This window comes from Crinia signifera, chromosome 4 (assembly GCF_055691185.1).
Source record: "Crinia signifera chromosome 4, ASM5569118v1, whole genome shotgun sequence".
NCBI classification, from domain to species: Eukaryota; Metazoa; Chordata; class Amphibia; order Anura; family Myobatrachidae; genus Crinia; species Crinia signifera.
In genome coordinates, this window is record NC_139220.1 from 35,708,155 (window position 1) to 35,731,987 (window position 23,833).

Here is a 23,833-nt window from a genome sequence, read left to right on the forward strand (position 1 = left end):
GTCCCCCTCCTGCCAGAGCCGTGCTGTCCTCCCTGCCACCGCCAGAGCTGCTGCCACTAGAGAGAAGTAGCCTGTTCCCCCTGGCCTGGTAAGTGAATGGCACCCCCCCCCCCCCCATCCCCCGGCAACCCGTTAGCAAACCCCCCACAGAAAAAAAACACAAACCTTGGCCCCATATGAAAAAAACAATCCCAATGGTCCCCAAAGGTAACAAGAATAAAATATATTGGACCTCACATTAAAACAAGAGAGCAGTGAATTACAGTTTAACTGTTAGTGGCTGTAATGCTGCTTTAAGAGGTACATTTACTAAAGCTTCTAAACATGAAAAGAGATGATGTTGCTCATAGCAACCAATCAGATTCTGCATATCATTTTCAAGGATGGAGCAGAGAAATGATAGACAAAATGAGTAGTACATTTACTCCTAGTGCAACAGTTGGGGCTAGGGGCCTGAATCAGACCTGTTAGCAAGGCTGCAATTTTTGCAGATAGGCAAACCATGTTGCACTGCAGGTTGGCAGATGTAACACCCAGGGCCGGATTTGTGCCTAGGCCCATGAGGCACCGGCCTCAGGGTGGTACCAATTAAGGGCGGCAGTCAGGCTGTTAAATAGCAGCATGGCACAGCGGGTGGGCAGCGGCGAGTGACAAGCGCCGCCACTGCAGACAGGAATTATCATATGTAGGCGGCAGCGCCACTCGTCACCTGCCACTGTCCACCCACTCTGCCATGCACATTACATCACCGCTTAGTGGTTGGGTCCGATGGTCCCCCTGCGCGTCCGGGAATGGCTCAGGCTCACTGCTGCCGGCGCCCAACCATTGGCTACTCCACACACACACACAGTCTATTGGCTGCTGTCTATCTAGCAGCTGAGCTGAGCGACGCGCAGATCCTCCCTGCACTCAGTCACAGTGTGAGAGAGACTGAAGGAGACACCGTGCTGCTAATCACTGTACTAATAAGTGCCTCCCTCCCTCCGGGTCCTCCGTACAGTGAGCAGTCCAGAGTGCTTAAAAAAAAATTGAGGTGGGCTACAGTTATGTTTTAATGAAATATATAAATAACAATGTATATACATATATAATTACATTAAAATAGGGGGGGGGCGACAAAAATGTTGTGCCTAGGGGTGGCCTGACCCCTAAATTCGCCCCTGGGGCCGGTGCCACCACTAGGCAGCCTTAGGCATTTGCCTAGGGCGCCGGCCGCTGGAGGGCAGCAGTTTGGAGCCCCCCCCCCCCCTCCCGGGCCACATCACCCAGGAAGCCGCTCCCTCCCCCTACCTGGGGAGTGGCTTTTGGGAAATATATAGTCAAAATCTCATCTGGATCTCATGCAGATTGTATGGGTTTTATCCCTTGCGATCCAGATGCGATCTCGATGCGCGCATCCATATCGCAGCCAGAAAGTCTTGGCTGCATAGACTATATACTGTAGTGCAGATCTGCACTATATAGTCTAAATTGTATGCAGATAGTCTAAATTATATATATTGTATGCAGATAGTCTAAATTGTAAATCTCATCTGTATCTCATGCAGATTGTACAAGTGTGTACACAGCATTAGACTTTGCTGAATGAAACTTGTTTATTATTGTCAACTTATACTGTTGAGATTTACAGTTTCTAAATGTAATGATTTATAAATGTACAATTGTGCTTCAATAAAAATGACACAAATGAAAAAAAAGACTTAAGGTGCGTACACACAGGGGCGATTTTTGCAAATATCGCGGGCAATATGGTCGCTGAGCAACCATATTGCCCGCGATCGGAGTGTGCATCGGCGATATATTGCCGGGTGCGCGCTCCCGTTCCCCCCCCCCCCCCTTCCCCGTAGTGATCGCTGGTCGCAGGAACATTCCCCTGCGACCAGCTGATTTCCACTGCCGGGCTCCCCCGACAGTTTATTTTTCATCAGCGACCATCTCTGGTTGCTGACACAAACGGGATACTGAGCGATATATCAGTCAGCTATATATCGCTGCTGTGTGTACGCACCTTAAAGTAGCCAGTATTTTGCCTGCACAGAAACAAAATAACTTACCTAAAGCTTACTCTCTCTGCAAGTTACATCTGCCCCACCTGCAGTGCAGCATGGTTTTGTCCATCTGCAAATAGTGTACCCTTGCAAATGGGTCTGAATCAGGCCCTAGATTTGAAACATTTATTGGTCCTTAGTTTTGATTGATCCTTCTACAGTATTTTTAGTTATTCATTTGTAAACATTTATGTTGCTGAATATTAATCGTGCTTGATTGGATCTATTTTATATATTAATAAGTGATATCATTTGAATTAATTGGCCATGGATTTGCAGCCTTATATACAGCATTGGTTAGACCAGGTTAGACCTGGGGTAGCCAACTCCAGTCCTCGAGAGCTACCAACAGTTAATGTTTTCCAGATCTCCTCACAGAATCACAAGTGAAGTAATTAGCTCCACCTGAGGATCTTTGAAAATGTTTCAGCTAGTAATGAGTGCACCTGTGCAGCAGCTAGGTTGTCTGGAAATTGTGAACTGTTGGTAGCTCTCGAGGACCGTAGTTGGCTACCATTGGGTTAGACAGCATAAGCCAGGTATTCCCAACCACGGTCCTCAAGGCACACCAACAGTGCAGGTTTTAGAGATATCCAGGCTTCAGCACAGATGGTTTAATCAGAATCACTCAGGTACTAATTAAGTCACCTGTGCTCAAGCCTGGATATCACTAAAACCTGCACTGTTAAGGCCCATACACACTGGGCGACTTTGAGCTGAAAGCCGCTCAAAACAGCCTGTTTGAGCCGCTTTCAGCTCAAAGCCGCCCAGTGTGTATGCCCCAGCATACCTCCCAACATGACCCTCTCCAGGAGGGACACAATGCTCTGTTCCTGGACTTTCTTATTAATGTATGATTACCTTCATCTGTGTTGAACAGGTTAATTGATAACAAATGTGCTGCAACACAGGTAATGGCAATCATACATTAAGAGGGAAGTGCAGGAGCAGAGAAATGTGTCCCTCCTGGTCATGTTGGGAGGTATGCATACACGCTGGGTATAGTCGCCCAGTCTGTATGGACCTTTAGTGTGCCTTGAGGACCGTGGTTGGGAATGCCTGATCTAGATACTTGGGTCCAGGAAATCCGGCGATGCAGAACTTGGACCCGTCACACCTTCAAAATGGGTCCGGGTGACGCCCATGCCCCACACCCCCAAATCATGCTGTGGCTGACAGGGACACGGCAAGTGACATTGCAGAACATGTTCTGCGCATTACACCTGCCCAGACCCCCCAAACATCGCACAGATATGAATTAGACCCTGAGCTGTGTTTTCTGATAAAGGTAGATGAAAACGAATGAGAACAATTAGGTTAATTGGCTCCCAACTAAATTAACCCTAGAATGTCTGTGTGTGCGTGTGCATGTGGCAGGGAATATAGATTGTAAGCTCCACTGGGGCACGGACTGATGTGAATGTTGAACTATACTCTGAAAGCGCTGCGGAATACGTGTGCGCTATATAAGAAACTGCTAATAACAATAATAAAAATAATACTACACAGTGACAGACAACATGCTCTGAGCTCACAGCCAGGGAGTAATCTCTATGACTACACGGCTTTCCAGAGGGTTAAGCCTCTCAGTATCTCATTCACCTCTTCCCATTGGCTAACGCTGGCCCTGCCTTGAGTCTTTTACTGTGTGATCCCTGCTATCTGTGTGTCATTATTCCCAGTGCTACAGAGGTGGCGAGAGATAACAGGACTGCTCTGCCTGCTGCTGCTGCTGTCACATTCCAGAGGCTGCTGTGCTGCCCCAGAATGGGGGCGAAATATGGGTTTTCGTGGCTCATGCCTTGTTTCCTGGCTGCTCTCGTGCAGGCACAGGACATTGACCAGAAGTCGGTAAGAAAGCATTCTCTCCTGCATGCATTATAATATTATTATTATTATTATTATCATGGTGTATTATTATAATGACTGAAATTGAAATTTTTAATTATCATGTCACTTTTTTGCATCAATAATCTGCATCAATCTTTAAATGTCGGGAGGTTTGTGTATAAGTCTGTAAACTGAAGCTTTACATCAATGGGTTTTCTGCATTCCCCCTTTTTAACCTGATGAGCGACTAAGGGGGAGACAAAGGGTTAAATGTGGTAAAAGCCGATCACCAGCTTCTCGTAATATAGAGTAACGCTAGAAGAAAAAGCCGGCGTTACTCTACAGAAGCCTATGGGCTTCTCTCTGCCGCAGTGTTTGCGGGATCTGTCACGGATCCCTCCCAGTATGCCCCAGAACTTATCAGAAGAGTTGTCCTTTGCGTTAATAATCGCATATGTTAGAGCATATGTGATTATTAACAACGCGGGACCCAGGGAATGCCGGCGATGTTGGGAGGCGGATGTTACCGCATTTCCTCCTAAATTGCAAATACAGTAGAGGTTACATAAAATAACAGTGTCGGGATACATACGAGCGACTGGCGGTAGGGATGCCAGCTGTGAGACTACTGACACCAGCATCACGATGAAGAGAACCTGGTCAGGGATCATCAATTTATACATATAAACATACATATAAAAATAGCAGTATCTACTCCTCGGTAGTAAGTGTGCAGCGTGTGGAAAACCATCTCACTTGTCTTTAAAATGATTGACTAAAGTAATCATAACCACTAAAATAACTTTTGACCTTTGCCATAATGTGTACCTGTAGAAAAAACCTATATGAGCTGAGTGACAGTATAGGTATTTCCTATGATATAAATGGGAGTCATTTAAGGTGCCCACACAAGGTGTCTACTTTGTCAGTCCGAGACCCCACAACCTCTGATGTTAGTCCTGATGCCGATGTCGGTACTCTGACTGTTAGCATCCTCACCACTAGCCATCTGTATGTAACCTCACCGGCAGGGGCGGATTTAGGGATGACGGCGCCCCCAACCCCCTGTCTAATTATATTATTTTTATTGATTACTTATAAGCCCTCATTTCATAATAGCCAATATAATGGATTTTATTTTAAAAAAAGGGTACTTGTTTCCTAGCACGGCCACAATCGTATGGATCGTGTACCTTTAAGTTAAGGTACACGATCCATACGATGGACCCGATTTCCTTTGAAATCAGGTCCATTTTGCCGGCTAGGAGACAATATCGGGGGCATCGCGTCGGTCGGGACCATTAACATTGGTCCCGACGCGACCGACGCGATGCCCCCGATTTCCCCACACGCTTCAATGTTAAAAAATATTTTAACATTGAAATCGTGTCGGGAAAGGTAAAATATCGGGGGCATCGCGTCGGTCGGGACCATTAACATAGGTCCCGACGCGATGCCCCAGATTTTTCCATAGGCTTCAATGTTAAAAGATTTTTTAACATTGAAATCCTGAAAAAATGTGAAAAATGTGAAATGGGCCAATATGACCCATTTCACATTATAGATGTCCCCGTCGTCACCCCACGATAGACGCCAACCCGAAGCGTGGCGAGCGCAGTGAGCCCGCGAGGGGCGGCGGTGCGCGTCCTCCGACCTTTTCATTCCCCTACTATCCACGTCGGCGTGGAGTTGAGAATAGAATAGTGTGGCGAGCCCGAAGCGTGGCGAGCCCCGCGAGGGGACGCGTATAACTTCACAGGTATACGCGTCCGCTCGCCACGCTTCGGGCTCGGTGGCTCGCTGCGCTCGCCACACTATTCTATTCTCAACTCCACGCCGACGTGGATAGTAGGGGAATGAAAAGGTCGGAGGACGCGCACCGCCGCCCCTCGCGGGCTCGCTGCGCTCGCCACGCTTCAGGTTGGCGTCTATCGTGGGGTGGGGTGTACGCCGTGACATTTGGGGGGGGGTTGGGAATATTTTACATTGAATCCAATGTAAAATCGGGTCCCAGGGACCCGATTTACATTTCATAAAAAAAAAAAATCGGGTCCAAAATCGGTCGGTCGCGTCGATCGCATCGCATGCGACCAAATCGCATGCGATGCGATCGACCCGATTTTTCCGAAACGACCACCCCGATGTAAATCGGTGTGGCCGTGCTAGGAAACAAGTACCAAAAAAAGCCACTAACTGTGACATGTTCGGTACTTGTGTACTAGCACGGCGCCCACGATATTCAGTCGTATGGCATTGTATTCAATTTAAAATTGTATACCATAGTACATGGGTCCTCAAACTGCGGCCCTCCAGATGTTGTGAAACTACAAATCTCAGCATGCCTTGCCACAGTTTTGCTATAAGGGTGTGTTAAAACTGTGGCAAGGCATTCTGGGATTTGTAGTTTCACAACATCTGGAGGGCCGCAGTTTGAGGACCCATGCCATAGTATATGGCATACAATGCAATGAGATGCGATTTTAAATTGTATATCCAATCTTTAATTGTATAAGCACCTTAATAGGTGCTTACAATGTTAAATGCACCCCCACGGCTCTGCCACTCTCAACGCCAACCCAAAGCGTGGCAAGCGCAGCGAGCCCGTGAGGGGAGGCGGTACGCGTCCTCCGACCTTTTCATACCCCCACTATCCACGTCGGCGTGGAGTTGATTATATATAGTGTGGCGAGCGCAGCGAGCCCCCCGAGCCAGAAGCGTGGCGAGGGGACGCGGAATACGAGCCCGAAGCGTGGCGAGCGCAGCGAGGGGACGCGGATTACTCAACATGTATTCCGCGTCCGCTCGCCACGCTTCGGGCTCGCTGCGCTCGCCACACTATATTAAGTCAACTCCACGCCGACGTGGATAGTGGGGGTATGAAAAGGTCGGAGGACGCATACCGCCGCCCATCGCGGGCGCGCTGCTCGCGCCACGCTTCGGGTTGGCGTTGGTAGCACGGGTGGCGTGGGGGTGCTTTTAACATTGTAAGCATCTATTACTTTTATTTATCTTATAGGGGGCACATTTAACATTGAAAACACCCATTAGGGTGCTTATACAATTTAAAATATTATACCATTGTATATGCCATACAATGGCATACAATTCGATGGTATACAATTTAAAGTTGTATAACATCTGCTAACATTGCATCGCATCCCATCGTATGCTTTATGGTATGCGATGCGATGGGCGCCGTGCTAGGAAACAAGTACCACATGTTCTTCTATTATGAATACATATTTACTAAGTATGAGAGGTTACAGGGACAGTATCTGCATGTCCTATCATTGACACTCTATTTAAGATGGAATATAGTACAGTACAGTGGATATTTTGCAGTTATTGGTACATTTTGGGCTGACAGTACTATCACAGGCATCCAAGTGCCGCCCCCAAACATGTGCCGCCCCTAGGCTTTACTGAGCATCTGGAATGTTAGTGTGCCTTGAGGACCCTGGTTATTTAGGGTGAGCTGTACTAAGCCATGAAAAGTGATAAACCACCAACCAATTGGCTCCTACCTGTCGTTTTTCAAACACAGCCCTTAACATGACAGTTAGGAGCTGATTGGCTGGCATTTTATCACTCTCTCTATTTAATCACTTTTTACCCTTAGTACATCTGGCCTTTTATCGTTTATTTTTCTGCATCTTTAGTTTTTAGTGAAATCACTGATGTATTGGAGAGTAAAACAGCAGGGTCCTAGCTGATGTTGGATTGTGTTTAACGTGTTTATTCGGCTCTCAGATATAGGATATACCATGGTTGCCGGAGTGGTCTTGAGGGTCCTGGAAATCGGGTCCCCCTCCCTGCCCCCCAGAAAGGGGGCAAGCCTCCTGGAATGTGGCCTTCTCCTACGACCCCCCTCAGAAGGGGTCTGTGGGAGCAAATGACACGAGCAGCGTCTTTGTAGTGATGCCCCCCGCTGTGCAATGCCAGAAAAACCGGCATTGCACTGCGGGGGCGTAGCCATGAGGACACAATAGTGCTGACTCACTCCAGATGATCCGCCGGCCGTCCTTCCCCCTGCCCTCAGCAGCCACGCTCCCCCACTTCACTGAACTGGCTGCCCTCTCCCGGAGGGGGCCGTCAGAAAGTAGGCAGCCCTGGGTTATACACTAATACGCACACAAGCAATTAATTTTGCACATAACAGAGACTACCCTACGTTCTCACTTTTCCGATCATTCCTCCAGCACCCGCAGTTTCTCTGTGTAGACAATAACAGATGGTCAGACGGTAGACTATGCCAAGTCGCAGTCTTATGTTTTGGTATCCTGTTTATATGTCTACAGCAAACCGCTTCCGAGAAGCTTCGGCCTGACAGTCATGTGGGAACTGTCATTTACATGCCAAAACACAAATAAATGAAAATGTGAAAACACCATCTGCTCCCAGTTACAGGCTGGGAAGGCGAATCCACAAACAGCTGGATTCAGCACAATCCTTGTTATAGTGACTTCCAGCAGCTTCCGATTCTCACTTCAGCCTGCAACAGGTGACAGACAGTGTTTGTCCCAGCAACAAAGGGGCTTTGATGGTTGTTTGTACCTCACTAAAATGACTAGGTAATTACTTTTACAGCATTGCTTGATTTGTTATTACTCGTAGTTTTGTATTATGAGCAGCTGGAGGGCCAATTATTGCCCACCCAGGGTGCGCCATCCCCATTCTAAAGACTACGCTGTCACAGCAGTTCTGTTCATTGTCTTACTGCAGTTACTCTAGATTGTTTCACTATCCTCTAGTATCCTTTATGGAAACTGATTCTGTTCACACCTCTATAGGCTGATTGTGTGAAGTCTGGAACCTTCCGCAGCTGATTGTATTGGCACCTTATACCACTTTCAGACAGAAAAGTCTGTAAACCCCAGTTTTTACCCTGTAATTGAATTTTCCCAGTCGCAGCCTGGCCCTTCATACAAAAAAGCAAATTACCGAATTAAATATTTCTATATTAATTTATATTAATTGGCTGATTAAGCGGGTATTTCTTCTGTGTGAAAGGGTCAACCCGGGTCGACATTCCCGGTTCTCCAACCCTGATTTTTTTTTTTTGGGGGGAATTGGGTCCCAGGTTTACCATTTCACACAACCAGCAAATTACGGGGTAGAAATATTTAACCCGGTAACTTGCTTTTTCTGTGTGAAAGGGATACTAGATTCCACTTATTGAGCGGGAATATCAACCAGCGACGGTACATCCCGCCGCCCATCGTCCCGATGTTCACTGCATACAGTATGTACTGACATATGCGATGAGCGACACAAAGGGCAACACTCCCGATAAGAGCTGCCCTTTGTGATCCCTGCGGCTGCCTGGACTTCTGGGTCTGAGACCCGTGAGTCCTTCTGCACATGCGCAGAGATGGTGGCGACCGGCAGTATGCTGGGAGGGATCCGTGTTGGATCCCTCGCACAGCAGCACTGCGGAGAGAAGCCATAGGCTTCTATGGGGTTTTGCCAGCTAGAGCTGGCGTATGCCCCCGCAGCAAAACCCCATCTATTATGTGCTATATGTGAGGTGGACTATCAGAATGTTGATGAAAAATGTCAACATTCACACTGTCAATGCTGATATATCAAAATTACCCTAACACAGTGGTGTAACAATAGCCCCCGCGGTGGCTGGGAGGTGCTGAGTTGGTGTGGGGGGTCTGCGGGGGCTATTGCTGTGCTGACCTGCCTTACCCTCCACTTGCCGCTGCATCTGTAACCGGGACCCACAGATCTACCAGTTTTTGAGGAGGCAGCATCCTTTTAAGCATCCCTTAAAACGGTCAGCTGTTAGGGACAGCCATTTTGTGAGGGTCATTTTTTATTAGCAGGAGCCAGGAGCAGCGACGGGACCGCAGACACGTAGATATGCGTGTCCTGATTACAGTCTGCTGCGGCGCTGGGCACGGTTAGCCGTCCCCACCCACAATGGTGGGTGCGAGCACCCAGCGAACAGACGTCAAGTGATACATCGGCTGTTCAATTGTTCAGCCTATATATCGGCCAGCTAATACCTTGACTCTAGTTGCAGCCGCCTAACACACTCTTACCCAAAATCTGGTCGTCGACATTCTCGTTGTCGATATTTACAATGTTGGCAGACAGACTATGTTGATATTAGAGATGTGCGGTTTGGTTCCCCAGAAATCCCAATACACATGAAAACATCTCTGAGGAGATTTGGTTCTGGTTCGAATCTTCCCATGGTTCAGAATTTAGAGTTTAAATAAAAATTTGGGTTTTGGGATTGCAGATATTACATTATTTTAGCTGTTCTATGGTTGTTGGTTTTTTTTTTTTTTTAAATCAATGCTTATCGATATGTTGTGTTTTTTTTTTTTTTTTTTTTTTTTTTTATTGATTTTAAACTGAAATTAAGGCTGTATTTCAGTGCAGTTTTGCCAAACCATAACAAGATGATGAATTGGAACTAAAAAACAAAACAAGGGAGTCCGTGCAGATCTCTAGTCGATATTCTGGTGTTTACATTCCAGCGGCATATCCATATATCCATTTGAGATGTTAATGTTTCTCATGATTAATCCTCACCTACAGTTCTAAAGATACATTTCAAAAACATAGGGAGGCATCTAATTAGCTGCAGTAATTTACCGCAGCTAATGGATTTGCCAGGGGCTATCCAAATATACCCGGCACTTATCAGGGATTTTGCTTCAGGTGCCTCAGGCACACAAAACATATTCCACAAAAAAACGTTCCTCAGAGCTGCGATAACTGGATTCTGGGATCCTTATTCCTGTGTTATCTCCCCAAAAAAGGGTCATTTTTGGCCAAAACAAACAAGGTCTATAATTGCATAGCGTGGTAATGGCCATTGGGCTAAAATCGCGATACTACTTGCGTGACTTCAGATGACATAGCAGGGGCTGGGACCGAAATGATGTTCCTCACAGCATTCTGTCATCATCGTCCTGCGCCGCCGACTTATCTGCAGAATGGGACAGACTACGGTATTGTATTCCAGTATCCCCAAATTCTGTGGAAGGCAAGTGATTTTTCTGTTTCTAAAACAATTGTACATTCTTTAACCTCAAACAGTAGCTGCAAACATGCCTGCAAGTGCTGTAACCCCTAGCAACCACTTGTCAAGTCTAGATTATAAATAAAATGCAGATATTTATTATGGTATAATATACCCAGGGAAGATCATTCACAAGCCTAACATCTGCAGAAAGGGTTCTATATAACCCACATGATTTTGTGACATGCCAGTTGGCTATCGGGCCAGAAGATGATGTAACAACCCCTCTTCTCCGACCAAGGGGCAGAACTTATGATACACCACATATAGTGGGCCAGATGCACTAAGTTTCAAAAGTGATAAAATGGAGAGTGATAAACAGCCAGCCAATCAGCTCCTTCCTGCCATGTCACAGGCTGTGTTTAAAAAAAATGTCAGACAGGAGCTGATTGGTACCAGCTGAAATGAGTATGGACGGAGAACAATTAGAACAACCAGATAGTGACAGTACTCGGCTTTGACCGAATTAACCAACACTGATCATTTATTTTATGTAAACGAACACAATACTAAGGGCCTAATTCAGACATGTTTGCTAGGATACGTATGTTCACCCCCTTTAGCCGAATGAATGGCCGTATCTGCATGCGCATGGCGGTTTGTCAATGCCTGGTCTGGGAGCCCAAATTCGGTCATGTCCATCGGAAATAAAATACATCCTAGACTGACTTTTATTGGCGAATAATTTTTTTTCCTCATTGGCAAATAAACCTCAGTGTGGGGTCTTTTATTTCCGATGGACATGGCAACAATCGGGTGCACAGACGAGGCATTGACAAACCTGCAGGGGGACGCCCAGAGTTTTTCTGGGTGTATCTACCGGTTTTAGTGGGCATGCCCAATAAATGCATGGTGTTACCCTGCTTCAGCGCACTCTCCGCCCCCTACCCACTCCTCACAGTGTGCACGCCTCAGAGTGTGATAATCGCCGAAGGTGTTTGCACAGCGGGCCTGCACATGTGTATTTTCGCCCGAATTCTGTCCATAGCGAGCACACCTGAACCATGCCCTTAATGATCCTAATAGCAACATTACGGAACATCATTGTGCAGGGATTAGATGTACTAGGAGCTCAGTATTGAGATAACGGAATAGTACACTGTGTGATTGCGGATAACATTACTACTGTATGTAAGCCTTCAGATCCCCAGTCTACCTGCCACACAAAGGTTACAAAGGTTATCGGACAATCCTTAGCTCTTGTTGTATATACTGTAGTGTGAGATTGTTTTTTGTGTTGTATAAAATATATTGAAGAATTGGGGGTGTGTGTGTATGTGTGTGTGTGTGTGTGTGTGTGTGTATATGTATGTATATATATATATATATATTAATGTTTTTTTGTTTTATTGTGTGTCATGAAACTTTAATAAAACTTTGTTATCTGCAAGAACCAATCGGCTCGCTACACTTTCTAAACTCTACTACGAGGGTGAGATAAAAAATCCAGTTATATTGAAACCTCTGTTAGTCGCACTGTCTTATCACCGCCCCCTGTACTAGGTCGCTGTCTCCCCAGTCACTGCTTGAAGGTTTGAACATGTTACGTCAGTTTATTTGTGACCGCAATGCAAGAAAAAAATCAACTCAAGTCTCCTCAGTTTCTCTTTAGGGTCTCTCTTATCCTTACTTCATTTAATAAGAAGTCTGCTCAGTCTCTATACGGCTCTGCAGAATACCTTGGCTCTATATAAAGTACTAATAAGCCGTCTCGAAGCAAATACTTCGAAAGCCAGTAGATGTAGTTTCACTTGCTGCCTACAGATGGCAGTGTTTCGGAGTCACACATACTATATATATATATCTGGCGGTGAGGGAGGCACTCGGAGACTTCTTCAAAACAACCAAAAAAGGCCAGATATTGAATTGCCCCCCAGGCAAACAGGCAAGGCACCGAAGCTATTGTTTTTGTCAGCCACTGGGAGTGCTGATTCCCACGGACAGTATATATATATATATATATATATATATATATATATATATATATATATATATATATATATATATATATATATACAGCATTCTAACATTACAATAAGCAGTGTTTTGCTGACTTTCTCTTTATATAAACCATGCATCTAATTCTTATGATGTTGTTGTCTTTGCCTCAGGTTGACTGCTACAACTCTGTACCAGGAACGGTCTACGACTACGGAGCGCTCACTCTAGACAGCAGCGAGTTTGTCCCCTTCAAGCAGTACCAGGGGAAGACGCTGCTGTTTGTGAATGTGGCCACTTACTGAGGGCTCACCATGCAGTACCCAGGTATGACATTGGTGCATTCAGAGTGCTGCATATGGGGGCAGACAGAGAAGAGATTTCAGTGGAATTCTGGGTTATGATCAGTTACACTGGGGGAGATGTATCAAACCAAGAGAAAGTGGGCGCCTCGCCCAAAGCAAGCAATCAGCTTCTGTCATTTATCTTGCGTAGGGAGCAGACGCATTAAGCCCACCAAGTCATTCGTAACAGTCATTTTTCAAACACATCCTGTAATGGGCCCCATACCTCAGCAATCACAATTTATGGATTTCCAGATACAGGGATATTTTGGCCAGATAAATGGATTTTACAATCTATCTGACTTTGCCCACACATTACAGATTTATTTCAGTGATCGCCAGATTTTTCCATCTAAAGATTGCAGGGGAAATTCTCTAAGAATCTCCGCCCCCCTTCGCCGCCCATCGCATTTATAATTATCGCATATGTTCTAACATATGCGATAATGATAGCAAAGGACAGCTCTTGCGTTAAGAGCTGTCCTTTGCGGTGAGAGTCACCGGGTCCCAGCAGGTCCCGGTGGCTCCCCCCTCCCTCCCACACCCGGCGCTGCTGCTGCTGCGCCGGGCTCTCCTCCTCCCTGCACCCGGAAGAGGATCAGTGCAGGGAGGAGGTCAAAGGTCCGGGCAGCACTGCGCTGCCCGGACACAGGTGAGGGAGGAGGGGGCGATGCGGGGGTCGTTGCGGGGCGGCGGTGGGATGCGGTAGAAGCCGGCGGTGGGATCGCGTTAACCCGGCGGGGGATGCTTACAGCATCCCAAAATGCTGTAAAAACCCCGATAACTGGGTTTTTACCGCATTTCTTGCATAGAGAATCACCCCCTGCATCTTCATATCTGGAAATTGCCCAATCGATTGCTGTTCATAATGTAAATAGATGAAGAAGACGAATTGGGAATGCCCACACATATAAAAAAGATCTGCAGATAATACCAGATTATTATACATGTTTAAAAACCTGATTAAGCAATCGATTGGCGATTTTGATTGGGATTGCCAAAAGGGGGAGCCCACACATCTAAAATTAATTGTGGCAATCATCTCCATATCTGAAAATTGTCACAATTAATTGCTGATGTATGGGGCCCTTAACATGGCAGTTGGGAGCTAATTGGCTGCTACGTCATCTCTCTCCACTTTATCACTTTTTAGGCTTAGTACATTTCCCCTTCTTTGAACTGACAGAACAAAATTAGTTGGTGTGGCAGCTAACTGTACCCCCAGTCCCAGAGATAAAGAGGGTGCACAGTTAGCAGGAGGGCACAGACTACCCCCACCGGGGAATCTTCCAGTTAGCTGTTGAGGGATTTGCTGTGGAAGCGCAGTTTGTGCTGGTTACTTATAGGTGTTAGTGCTAGCTAATCTATTGCAAATTGAAGCACTTGCAGGTGGGGGAGGACTGTCATTGGATAACATGAAAGAGGTAGCATCCACATGGCCCTGCAATGCAATGTTCCCAACTACAAATGCTGGTGTTACAGCAATACCATGCAGGAAAGCCATAAGAGCTTGGATCTGGAGAGATGTTCTCCTACAGAAGACCCTTTTTCCCTTAATGATTTATACACAGGGTGGTGTTGAGATGGTGGTGGCATCCTGATGTGCAAAATCCCGACACCCCGGTGGTAAGTATTGTAACCAGTGGTGGATCCAGAGGGGGGCTGCAGCAGTAAAAAAAAAAAAAAAAGGGGGAGAAACACCAACTGCCGTGAGTCAGATTGGAATGGCGGTTGGTGGCAGTGGGTGTGGCACCCCTATTTGAATTATGAACTGTGCTGTAGTCCCACCTCTGGAGCCTCCCCTGATTTTAACCCTCCCCCTGCATCATAGCTTCCTTTCATGCAGCTTAACACCCCCCTCCCGACAGTGCCCCTACACCCCACAATAATGAACTTCAATAAACCGTAAATGGGCCCCTAATGTTGCCTTTTTCTTCTAATATGCTATTACCTGTATTATAGTGTCCTCTATGCTGTTTTGGACATAAATGTGTGTGAATGTATATAGAGATAGATAGCTCTGTCATCAGGTACGTGGTGTACTGTTTCAGTCCAGCTGCGGTGACATTCAGTGATTTAGCGGTGTCAAAATGAAATGATAAATTGCCTCCCTACTCCAAACAAAAATGTACTGGTGCCCTGGAAAGGAACAGCAGTGATTGTGGACAGTATGCTTGTACTTGTAGGTATCTTGGCAACTAAAGCAGGCAAGAGGCAGGATATGTTGTCAGAGCACAGCGCGGCCAAACAGGGTCAGTGCACTAGCGGTAACTCAGGCATGATCAATGTGACAAATAGAACGATCAGGTGACAGAGGTACAAGGTGCAGAGAATCAGAGGGGTACGTTTACTAATGCTTCTACAAATTAAAAGAGGTGATGTTGAGCAAGTAACAAGTGTCAGCGCAAGAATACAACTTGGAACAACCATGGTTCGCGGTTTACAAGACATAGTAATTCAGTATTTGAATTACTCCCACCCCCTCCCCCCTAGAGAGGCGCTGGTGGCCATTTTGCACCTGCTCTTTAACTGCATCATTTGAAATAATCTCTATCAGAATCTCAGACCAGAATCTTCGCAAGGGCATTGATGGTGGGCGTATGCGCAGAATGTTCGCCGGGCGCATGCATCCAAGTGTGTGGGCAGGCGGCGGAGAGGGGGCGCCCATTTGCATATGGAAACGCCCAGCGTTTTATGGGCGCTCCCATGAGAACAATGGGTGTTATGCCAAAAGGCCGATGGTACGGGGGGCGGGCAGCTGACATCACCGAATCTCAGCTGCCCGCCCACTTCAGAGTGCCCACGCACATCTAAGGTTGCTCTGAGCAACCACAGATGTGCGTGTGCCTTTCACATCATTCGATGGTCGGCGACCATCAAATGATGTGGGTGTTCCCCTGCAGGCTGCGGATGGATGTTTGTGTAAAACCTCCACTCGCAGCCAGTGTGCGAATTCACAGCCTTGCGAATCAACCAGAATAATTTCCAAAGTCGGTAACCGTGCATCTTAGCAAAACCATGCAGCACTGCAGGCGAGACAGATTTACTGTAGATTTCAGAGGAGCGTGCAAACAAACAGCTGCCCGGTATTCATGGACTACATGCAAAAACTGCTAGTATTTACCCTGCATGCAAACAAATAGATGTATTTGCATCCAGTTGCATTGTAGGATGTCCAGCTGCCCTCATAGGAAATCACAAATAATCCGGATGTACTGTACTGTATAAACTTTTTTCATATGAAGAACAATAAAATAATAAATTGACTATACGCTAATCCAGGCAGTAACAATAACTGGTTCTTGTGGCAGATTCCTCACTGCGGTGGCTGTGATTGGATGGTAACCTTATTGTAGGCTCAGGTGACCGGATTACACTTGTGCTTGTCCATATAACAACCAATATTTAAAATGTTAAAGTTAATATTGAACGGTCTTATATCAACATTGTGTCTGGAGTTTGTACACAGTACCTCTGTCTTGTAACCAATAATATAGTAATTGCTGGGGTGCATAAGTAGGTAACAGTGAGTTTAGGCACGGAGAGAAGACCACAAAACAATCAAACATTCAGTGTAAGATAATAGAACAAAAATTATATTTATAAATATATATATATATATAGGCTTATCATACTGTTAAAACAGGACACTAATGAATGACACAGTTTGTGTGGCTGATTTCATGCTTGCATGTTACCTGGTTTTAATCAGTGTGGCAGGGATAGCATCTTTACCCATTAAAAGGAATGTGGAAGATCCAGTCCAGGTTTCACAGTAGTAGCAGAAAAGATAACTGATGTGATCAAGGGGATTCAGTATGAAATCCCGGCGGTCGGGATCCCGGCGTTCAAAATCCCGACGCCGAAATCCCGACAAGGGGGGGACATGGATCGCCCCCCCTTGCGGGCTCGCTGCACTCGCCACGCAGCGGGCCCGGTGCCTCGCTACGCTCGGCACACTAATTTATTCTCCCTCCAGGGGTGTCGTGGACACCCACGGAGGGAGAAAGTGTCGGGATTCCGGCGGTCAGGATTCCGAACGCCGGGATCCCGACCGCCGGGATTTTAACTGCATCCCGATCAAGGTTGGGCTGATTAGCAGCACCTGTGGCTTCCTGTTAGAAGTGTCCCCAAGGCAGGAGATCATTGCTCTTGATGGTGGAGTAGCTACCAAGTGATAACCTGGGTGTGTGAGCTACAGTAGGGACCACTGGAGCATTCTGAAGAGTTTGAACTATGCTGTGGTTACCTGTATGCTGCTTGCTGTATCTATACTTGCCTATGCTGTGTACCTGGTGTGCTGTGACCTACTCCAAAAATAAAGACCAAGACTTGATCCAGTGTATGTGATTCCCTGCCGCAGAACCTGTGTCATTCATTGGGAAGCGGTCATCTATTAGAATGAACTTAGGTCTACAGTCATTAGGTCGACCCCACTAGGTCAACTGGCAAGAAGGTCGACCTGACTTAAGGTCGACATGGGCCAAGGTCGACATGACTTAAGGTCGAATTTGCATAAAGGTCGACATGAGGAAGGTCGACTGGTCATAAGGTCGACATGGGTTTTTCACTGTTTTTTGAGCCGACATGTGCCGACAGGCGGTATTTCATGCCCTACCATCCACTAGGGCGTGGTGGGAGAGTAAAATAGTGTGCCGAGCGCAGCGAGGCACCGTGCCCGAAGCATTGCGAGCGTCCAAATCTCATTGCCAACTGTGTCCATGTCGACATTCGGATCAAAAAACAGTGAAAAACCCATGTCGACCTTATGACCAGTCGACCTTATGACCAGTCGACCTTCCTCATGTCGACCTTTATGCAAATTCGACCTTGGCCCATGTCGACCTTGGCCCATGTCGACCTTAAGTCAGGTCGACCTTCCTGCCAGTCGACCTAGTGGGGTCGACCTAATGACTGTAGACCTAAGTTCATTCTGACAGATGTACCGCTTCCCATTCATTTGTGTCACTGTTTAAAGGGACGGTATTATTAAGCCCGTTTATATAGCACTTTCTCTAATAGGACTCGTCATAGATCATACTTACCTACTTGCAGGCTGCTTCTTCCAGGAGGGAGTAGCCATGTTCCTCAGGAGGGGGCACGGAGGTAATCTGTCAGCATGGGAATACAATTGCATTATCGCAGCCCCGTCTCCTGCTTACTAGCATTGTAAAGCAGGGCTACAATGATTCTAATTAGTGCAAATCACATCATCACCCCGTCCCTGTGTGGGATCTAGGAGTCTTGCCTACTTTGGTGTGGGGCTGGGACTGCCACACTATTTTTGGGAAACTCCAGGAGATCCTGGGAGAGTAGGTAAGCATTTCATCAGGGGCGGATTGGCCATAGACCTTACAGGGAAGATACCCACCTGTCAGCCAGTGCTTAAAAAAACAACAAAAAAAACAACAACCATGTAGCCCCCCCCCCTCCCACACAAACAACCTTTGCCGGTTCACAGAGTACCCCATACTGCAGAAACTCATCTAAGACTGGAACCCATCTCTATATCCATTGTGACATCTGTTAAAGAGACAGGAGTAAGTGTTATGTCTGTCTGCTTCATGGAAGTTTTGGGGTCTGTGCTATGACTCAGTAGGGGGCTATTATTTGACATTTGGAGGGGGATGCAGTCAAAATCACGACTGGGTCAAAATACCGACATTTAAAATACCGACAGGGTCAAAATCCCGACATATAGAATGTACAGGTGAAACAGTCTACATGACTTTCCGTCGACAGGTGCGAGGTCGACATGGGTTTTTTCACTGTTTTTTGAGCCGACATGTGCCGACAGGCGGTATTTCATGCCCTTCCATCCACTAGGGTGAGGAGGGAGAATAAAATAGTGCCCGAAGCATTGCGAGCAGCTGCGGTTCACTTCCAACTGTGTCCATGTCGACATTCGGGTCAAAAAACAGTGAAAAAACCCATGTCGACCTCGCACCTGTCGACGGAAAGTCATGTAGACTGTTTCACCTGTACATTTTAAATGTCGGGATTTTGAACCTGTCGAGATTTTAAATATCGGGATTTTGTCCTTGTCGGTATTTTGACCGTCGGGATTTCATACCGAATCCATTTGGAGGTTTGTAATTTGTCACATCCGCTTAAATGTCTGGGGGTCAATGGACTGTCAAGCATATTGAAACCAATGGCTTCCCGACAGATGTAGTGATGTATTAATCTCGCCATTTTGCGGTATTGGACTCCACCTACATTTGATTTGGTGCCACCCACTTACAGAATTTTATTCCAGGGCCCAATCCGCCCCTGCATGTCATATATAGGTCAGGATTGTATACGCTTTTAGCAGGTAGGGAGACAGGAAATATTACCGGCGTGGTCTTTAACTCAGCAACCACTTTAAAAACAATGAACGGCTTATCTCTCCTGCAGAACTGAATGCACTACAAGAAGAAATGAAATCCGACGGGCTTGTTATCTTGGGATTTCCTTGCCACCAGTTTGGTCTACAAGAACCTGGGAGCAATGAAGAAATCCTCCATGGACTGAAGTGAGTGGCGAGTAACATGGGTGGGGGAGGGGCTACACTGGTGGTTACACAGCTAGTGCACTGCTAATATGCACATTACCTTCACCAGGTGTTTATAGGGCTGATGTACAGAACTCAATGCATATATTCCCCATGTACGTGGGGCGAGTCGCCCTATCTGTATGCTTGCTCTTTTGCAATACTAATTCCATCTTATTCAAACAACATTCATTTAAAAAATCTCATCACTTTTCCCAGACTTCCCATATTCTTTAAAATTCGTGAGCAGTCATACTTATTACCACTATAGGCAGCTGCCCACTCTGTACTTCTGCGGATCACTGGCAGTAAGCTATTACACCAGGCATGTCCAAACTGTGGCCCTCCAACTGTTGTGAAACTACAAGTCCCATCATGCCTTGCCACAGTTTTGCAATTAGGGAATCCTAAAACTATGGCAAGGCATGCTGGGATGTGTAGTTTCACAACAGCTGGAGGGCCACAGTTTGGACAGGTCTGTATTACACCCTATAACACTTCATGTGGTATGCCCTCATTAGTTCGACAACCAACTTGTTCACACTTTACCATCCCAGTGAGCATAAAGGGACAATATTATAGTGTGCTGAGCGCAGCGAGCCATGCACGTGTCCGTGTTGACTTATGTCGACAGACACAAAAAAAACCTGAAAAACTAATTTAGACCCTTTCCATGTTAACCTTTTGCTTATGTCCAGCTTTTAACCCTCTGCCTGTCGTCCAATAGTGGTCGACCTATTGACTGTCAACGTAGTCCCCATCCCTTTCCATGCTTGTGTGCCAACGTTTGAGGAGTCAAACGCGTCAGGGAAGAAAGCTGGTGGATATTGTCAACACCAGGTCTTTAACATCGTTGTCAGTTGAAGTGTTCACCCTTAAGGTGCTCTTTCATCTTTGGGAAGAGGTGAAAGTCGCAGGGCCCAAGGTCGGGGCTGTATGAAGGGTGTGGCAGAACCTGACGCAGCAACCCCTGTGTTTTGTGTAGTGCTGAAGAATAGGGTCCAAATCCTTCTGTAAAAAACTTGCGGGTCAACACTTCAACTCTGACAACGAGGTGTAAACAGACATTCGGTCTTGGTGTCGACAACAACCACCAGCTTTCTTCTCCGTCAAGCGTTGGTGCACATGTGTGGAAAGGGATAGAGCAGTGTTTTTCAACCACTGTGCCGTGGCACACTAGTGTGCCTTGAGCTGTTCTCAAGTGTGCCCCCAGATCTAGAGATGCCCAAACCAGTTTATAGCCACCACTAGTTCAAGTGTTATTTACTGGTCTCTTCTTTTCATGTAAAAGGGCCAATGTATTTTATTTGTGTTACCTGTGGGGACCAGTGTGATTGTTTTTTATATGGGGGCAATAGGTTTGATTTTTTTCCTGTGGGGGTCAATGTGTTTTGCCCTGTGGGGATGTCATGGTGTGCCTTAGCAATTTTTTTAAATCTTTTTTTAGTGTGCCGCAAGGTAAAAAGGTTGAAAATCACTGGGATAGAGGATAAACGGAGTATTATGTACAAAAAAAGTGTTCAAATCTATACACAAATAAAAACGTTACAGCCATGGAGGCCTTACTTTTCAATCCAGCCTTGTACATCCAATTTTTTTTAACATATAGATTACCTGTAACTGAAACTGCGAAGTGTTCTCATACTTTCCATGCAAACGATACCACTTATTTTGCCTTACTGCATTATGTACGTCCAATAATTGAATGTTTCTGTGCGATTTAAATGCCAAGAATGAGGTCAGTGAGTTACTGATACACAATACAGGCTGAAATAAAAGTGTAATACCCCTTTTGTAAATCTCCCGCAGATATGTGCGTCCTGGTGGCGGTTATACTCCAAATTTCCAAATGTTTGAAAAAGGAGACGTCAATGGGAAGAAAGAGCAGAAAGTATATACATTTTTGAAGGTATTAAAAGCTGTCTTTATGGAAAATACTGTATACACTCTGCCCCCTTTCTGGCTATAGGTATGGGCGTTTCTTTTGACAGGTTCAGGTGACAACAGGGCCGCCGACAGGTGGGGTGCCAGGGGTACAGCTGTCCCGGGCCCCGGCCTCTGGAGGGGCCCAGGCAGCTGCCCACAGTGGCACGGCACCACCCCTGCACAAATCCCCCCCACCCAGTGCCAGCGGCCAGGCGCGCACAATACACAGTGCAGCCTGCAGTGCCCCAAGCCTAGGATACAGAGGGGCTCGGCACTCTGCAGGCTGCACTGTGCAGTGAGTGGTCCGAGTCCCGGAGGGAGAAGATGCTGCGCAGCTGCCACTGCTGGGAAGTAATAGTAATTGGGGGGGGGGGGGGGGTGTGTGTGCCGGCGCGCGGGTGTGTGTGTGCCAGCGTGGGGGGGAGGGGGGGGGGTGCCGCTGGGGGCCTGGGCTGAAGGTCAGTCCCGGGCCCCAACATTACTAGTGGCGGCCCTGGGTGACCATTCGTACTCAAAACACAAAATGAAATAAATGAAGTGGCAGCATCTGTAGGGTAAGGTAACTGTCACTCGCACAGGGTCAAACAGACCAATCTAGTGAATAACAGAGGATGGCAGGTGATTGTCAGTTACCGACACACAGTATACAGGGAATGCCTATCCCTATATTCTGGGGATTTGGCCCCAAAATGTCTGGTATTTCAATCCTGGTCTAATGCTTAACAACCGCTCAGACGCTGCCTGGCTGTTCCTGGCGTGACTAGTTCATAGGTCTCACCGTCCGCTCCCGTCTCCTCTACAGAAGCGGTGTGGTATATTTCCCCGACAGTCATTACTCAGATGTCGGAATCCCGACTGCACAGCATGGGGAGCGCAATGAAGCCCCTTGCGGGCTTGCTGCGCTCGCCACCTATTTTATTCTCCCTCTATGGGGGTCGTGGACCCCCACGAGGGAGCAGTCGGGATTCCGACGTCGGAGGGAGCCGTCCGGCACCCTACAGAAGCGGGGGCATTTTTCTTTTAGAGATACCAATCCCCGAATTGAGCATTTTTCAATCCCGATTCCAGGGATAGAAAAAATGCCCTTGGATTGGCATCCCTACTCCAAACTTTATATTAATCTATCCCAATTCCCAATTGACCCTTCATTAAATCTTGCCGGGTTCCAGAAAGAGGTTTTATTCATTTATATTTATTGTTATTATTAAATAAGGCTTAGGTCCATTCACTTCTAGTTTGTCCCTTTCTACACGTATGGTGGCCACCATCATTTATAAAGAACCCAGGAGTTCCCTCTTAGTAGCACAGTATTCTGCTGTTTTCTGCTCATTTTTTTTGTATCTTTTACTTCTTCCTCTTCCATCTGTAGTTGCTATGAGATGATGCTAGTGTTTACATTTCAGTTGAAATTAGGAGTTTAACATGATGGAACTCAGGATTTCATGCTCAATAACATCATTCTTTATTGTCCTCAGGACTCCTGCCCACCTGTGGGCAATATTTTCGGCAGTGGAACTCGTCTCTTTTGGGAGCCCCTCAAAGTGAATGACGTCAAGTGGAACTTTGAGAAGTTTCTTGTGGGACCCGATGGACGCGCGGTGAAACGTTGGCATCCCCGCACGCCGGTCCCACAGGTCAGGAGAGATGTGATGAACTTCTTAAAATCGCAGCCCGGACTTCAAGGGGTCATGATGATGAGCAGAGACCAGGAGTAGTTTCTCATTGATACAATTGTGCTTAACGTCACCATGCTTGTTTGTATCACTTGTATGCTCTTTTGTGCCAAGTCAGAGTAGTTGGCGGGAGACCGAAGGTAGCATGGAGATACCATCTGTGTGAAAGATGGGTCCTAAAGCACAAACAGTGTTGGACCTATCTGGAAGCCAGATCTTTGGTAGGTTGCTGTTAAGTGCATTCCGGCAACTCTATCATTCTGGGATGGACTCTGACTACCTGGGGTCTTCAGCTTTCTGCCTGCTCTACAGTGAAGCTTTATCTATGCTAGTACTCAATAAACACTGTCTATTTTTAAACAGCCTTCTGGATCCTTGCATATATCACATAGTTTGGGTTGAGTCATTTCCTTGGTGTTTATTGGCAGTTCTATTGGAGATGGGCTGTTGCTATGGGCAACCAATCAGATTCTATTATCTTCAAGAAGATGCTAAAT

At 46.5% G+C, this 23,833-nt stretch overlaps 1 protein-coding gene across 1 annotated transcript; it reads left to right on the plus strand.

Annotated features, from left to right (window-relative positions):
• Positions 1–3,710: 3,710 nt before the first annotated feature.
• On the plus strand, positions 3,711–23,700 carry GPX3 (glutathione peroxidase 3). The gene is made up of 5 exons (XM_083181572.1): positions 3,711–3,899; positions 13,032–13,185; positions 19,602–19,719; positions 21,547–21,646; positions 23,139–23,700. The coding sequence occupies exons 1-5, from the start codon at positions 3,816–3,818 to the stop codon at positions 23,376–23,378; spliced, it is 696 nt and encodes a 231-aa protein (XP_083037698.1). The 5' UTR covers positions 3,711–3,815; the 3' UTR covers positions 23,379–23,700.
• Positions 23,701–23,833: the final 133 nt, after the last annotated feature.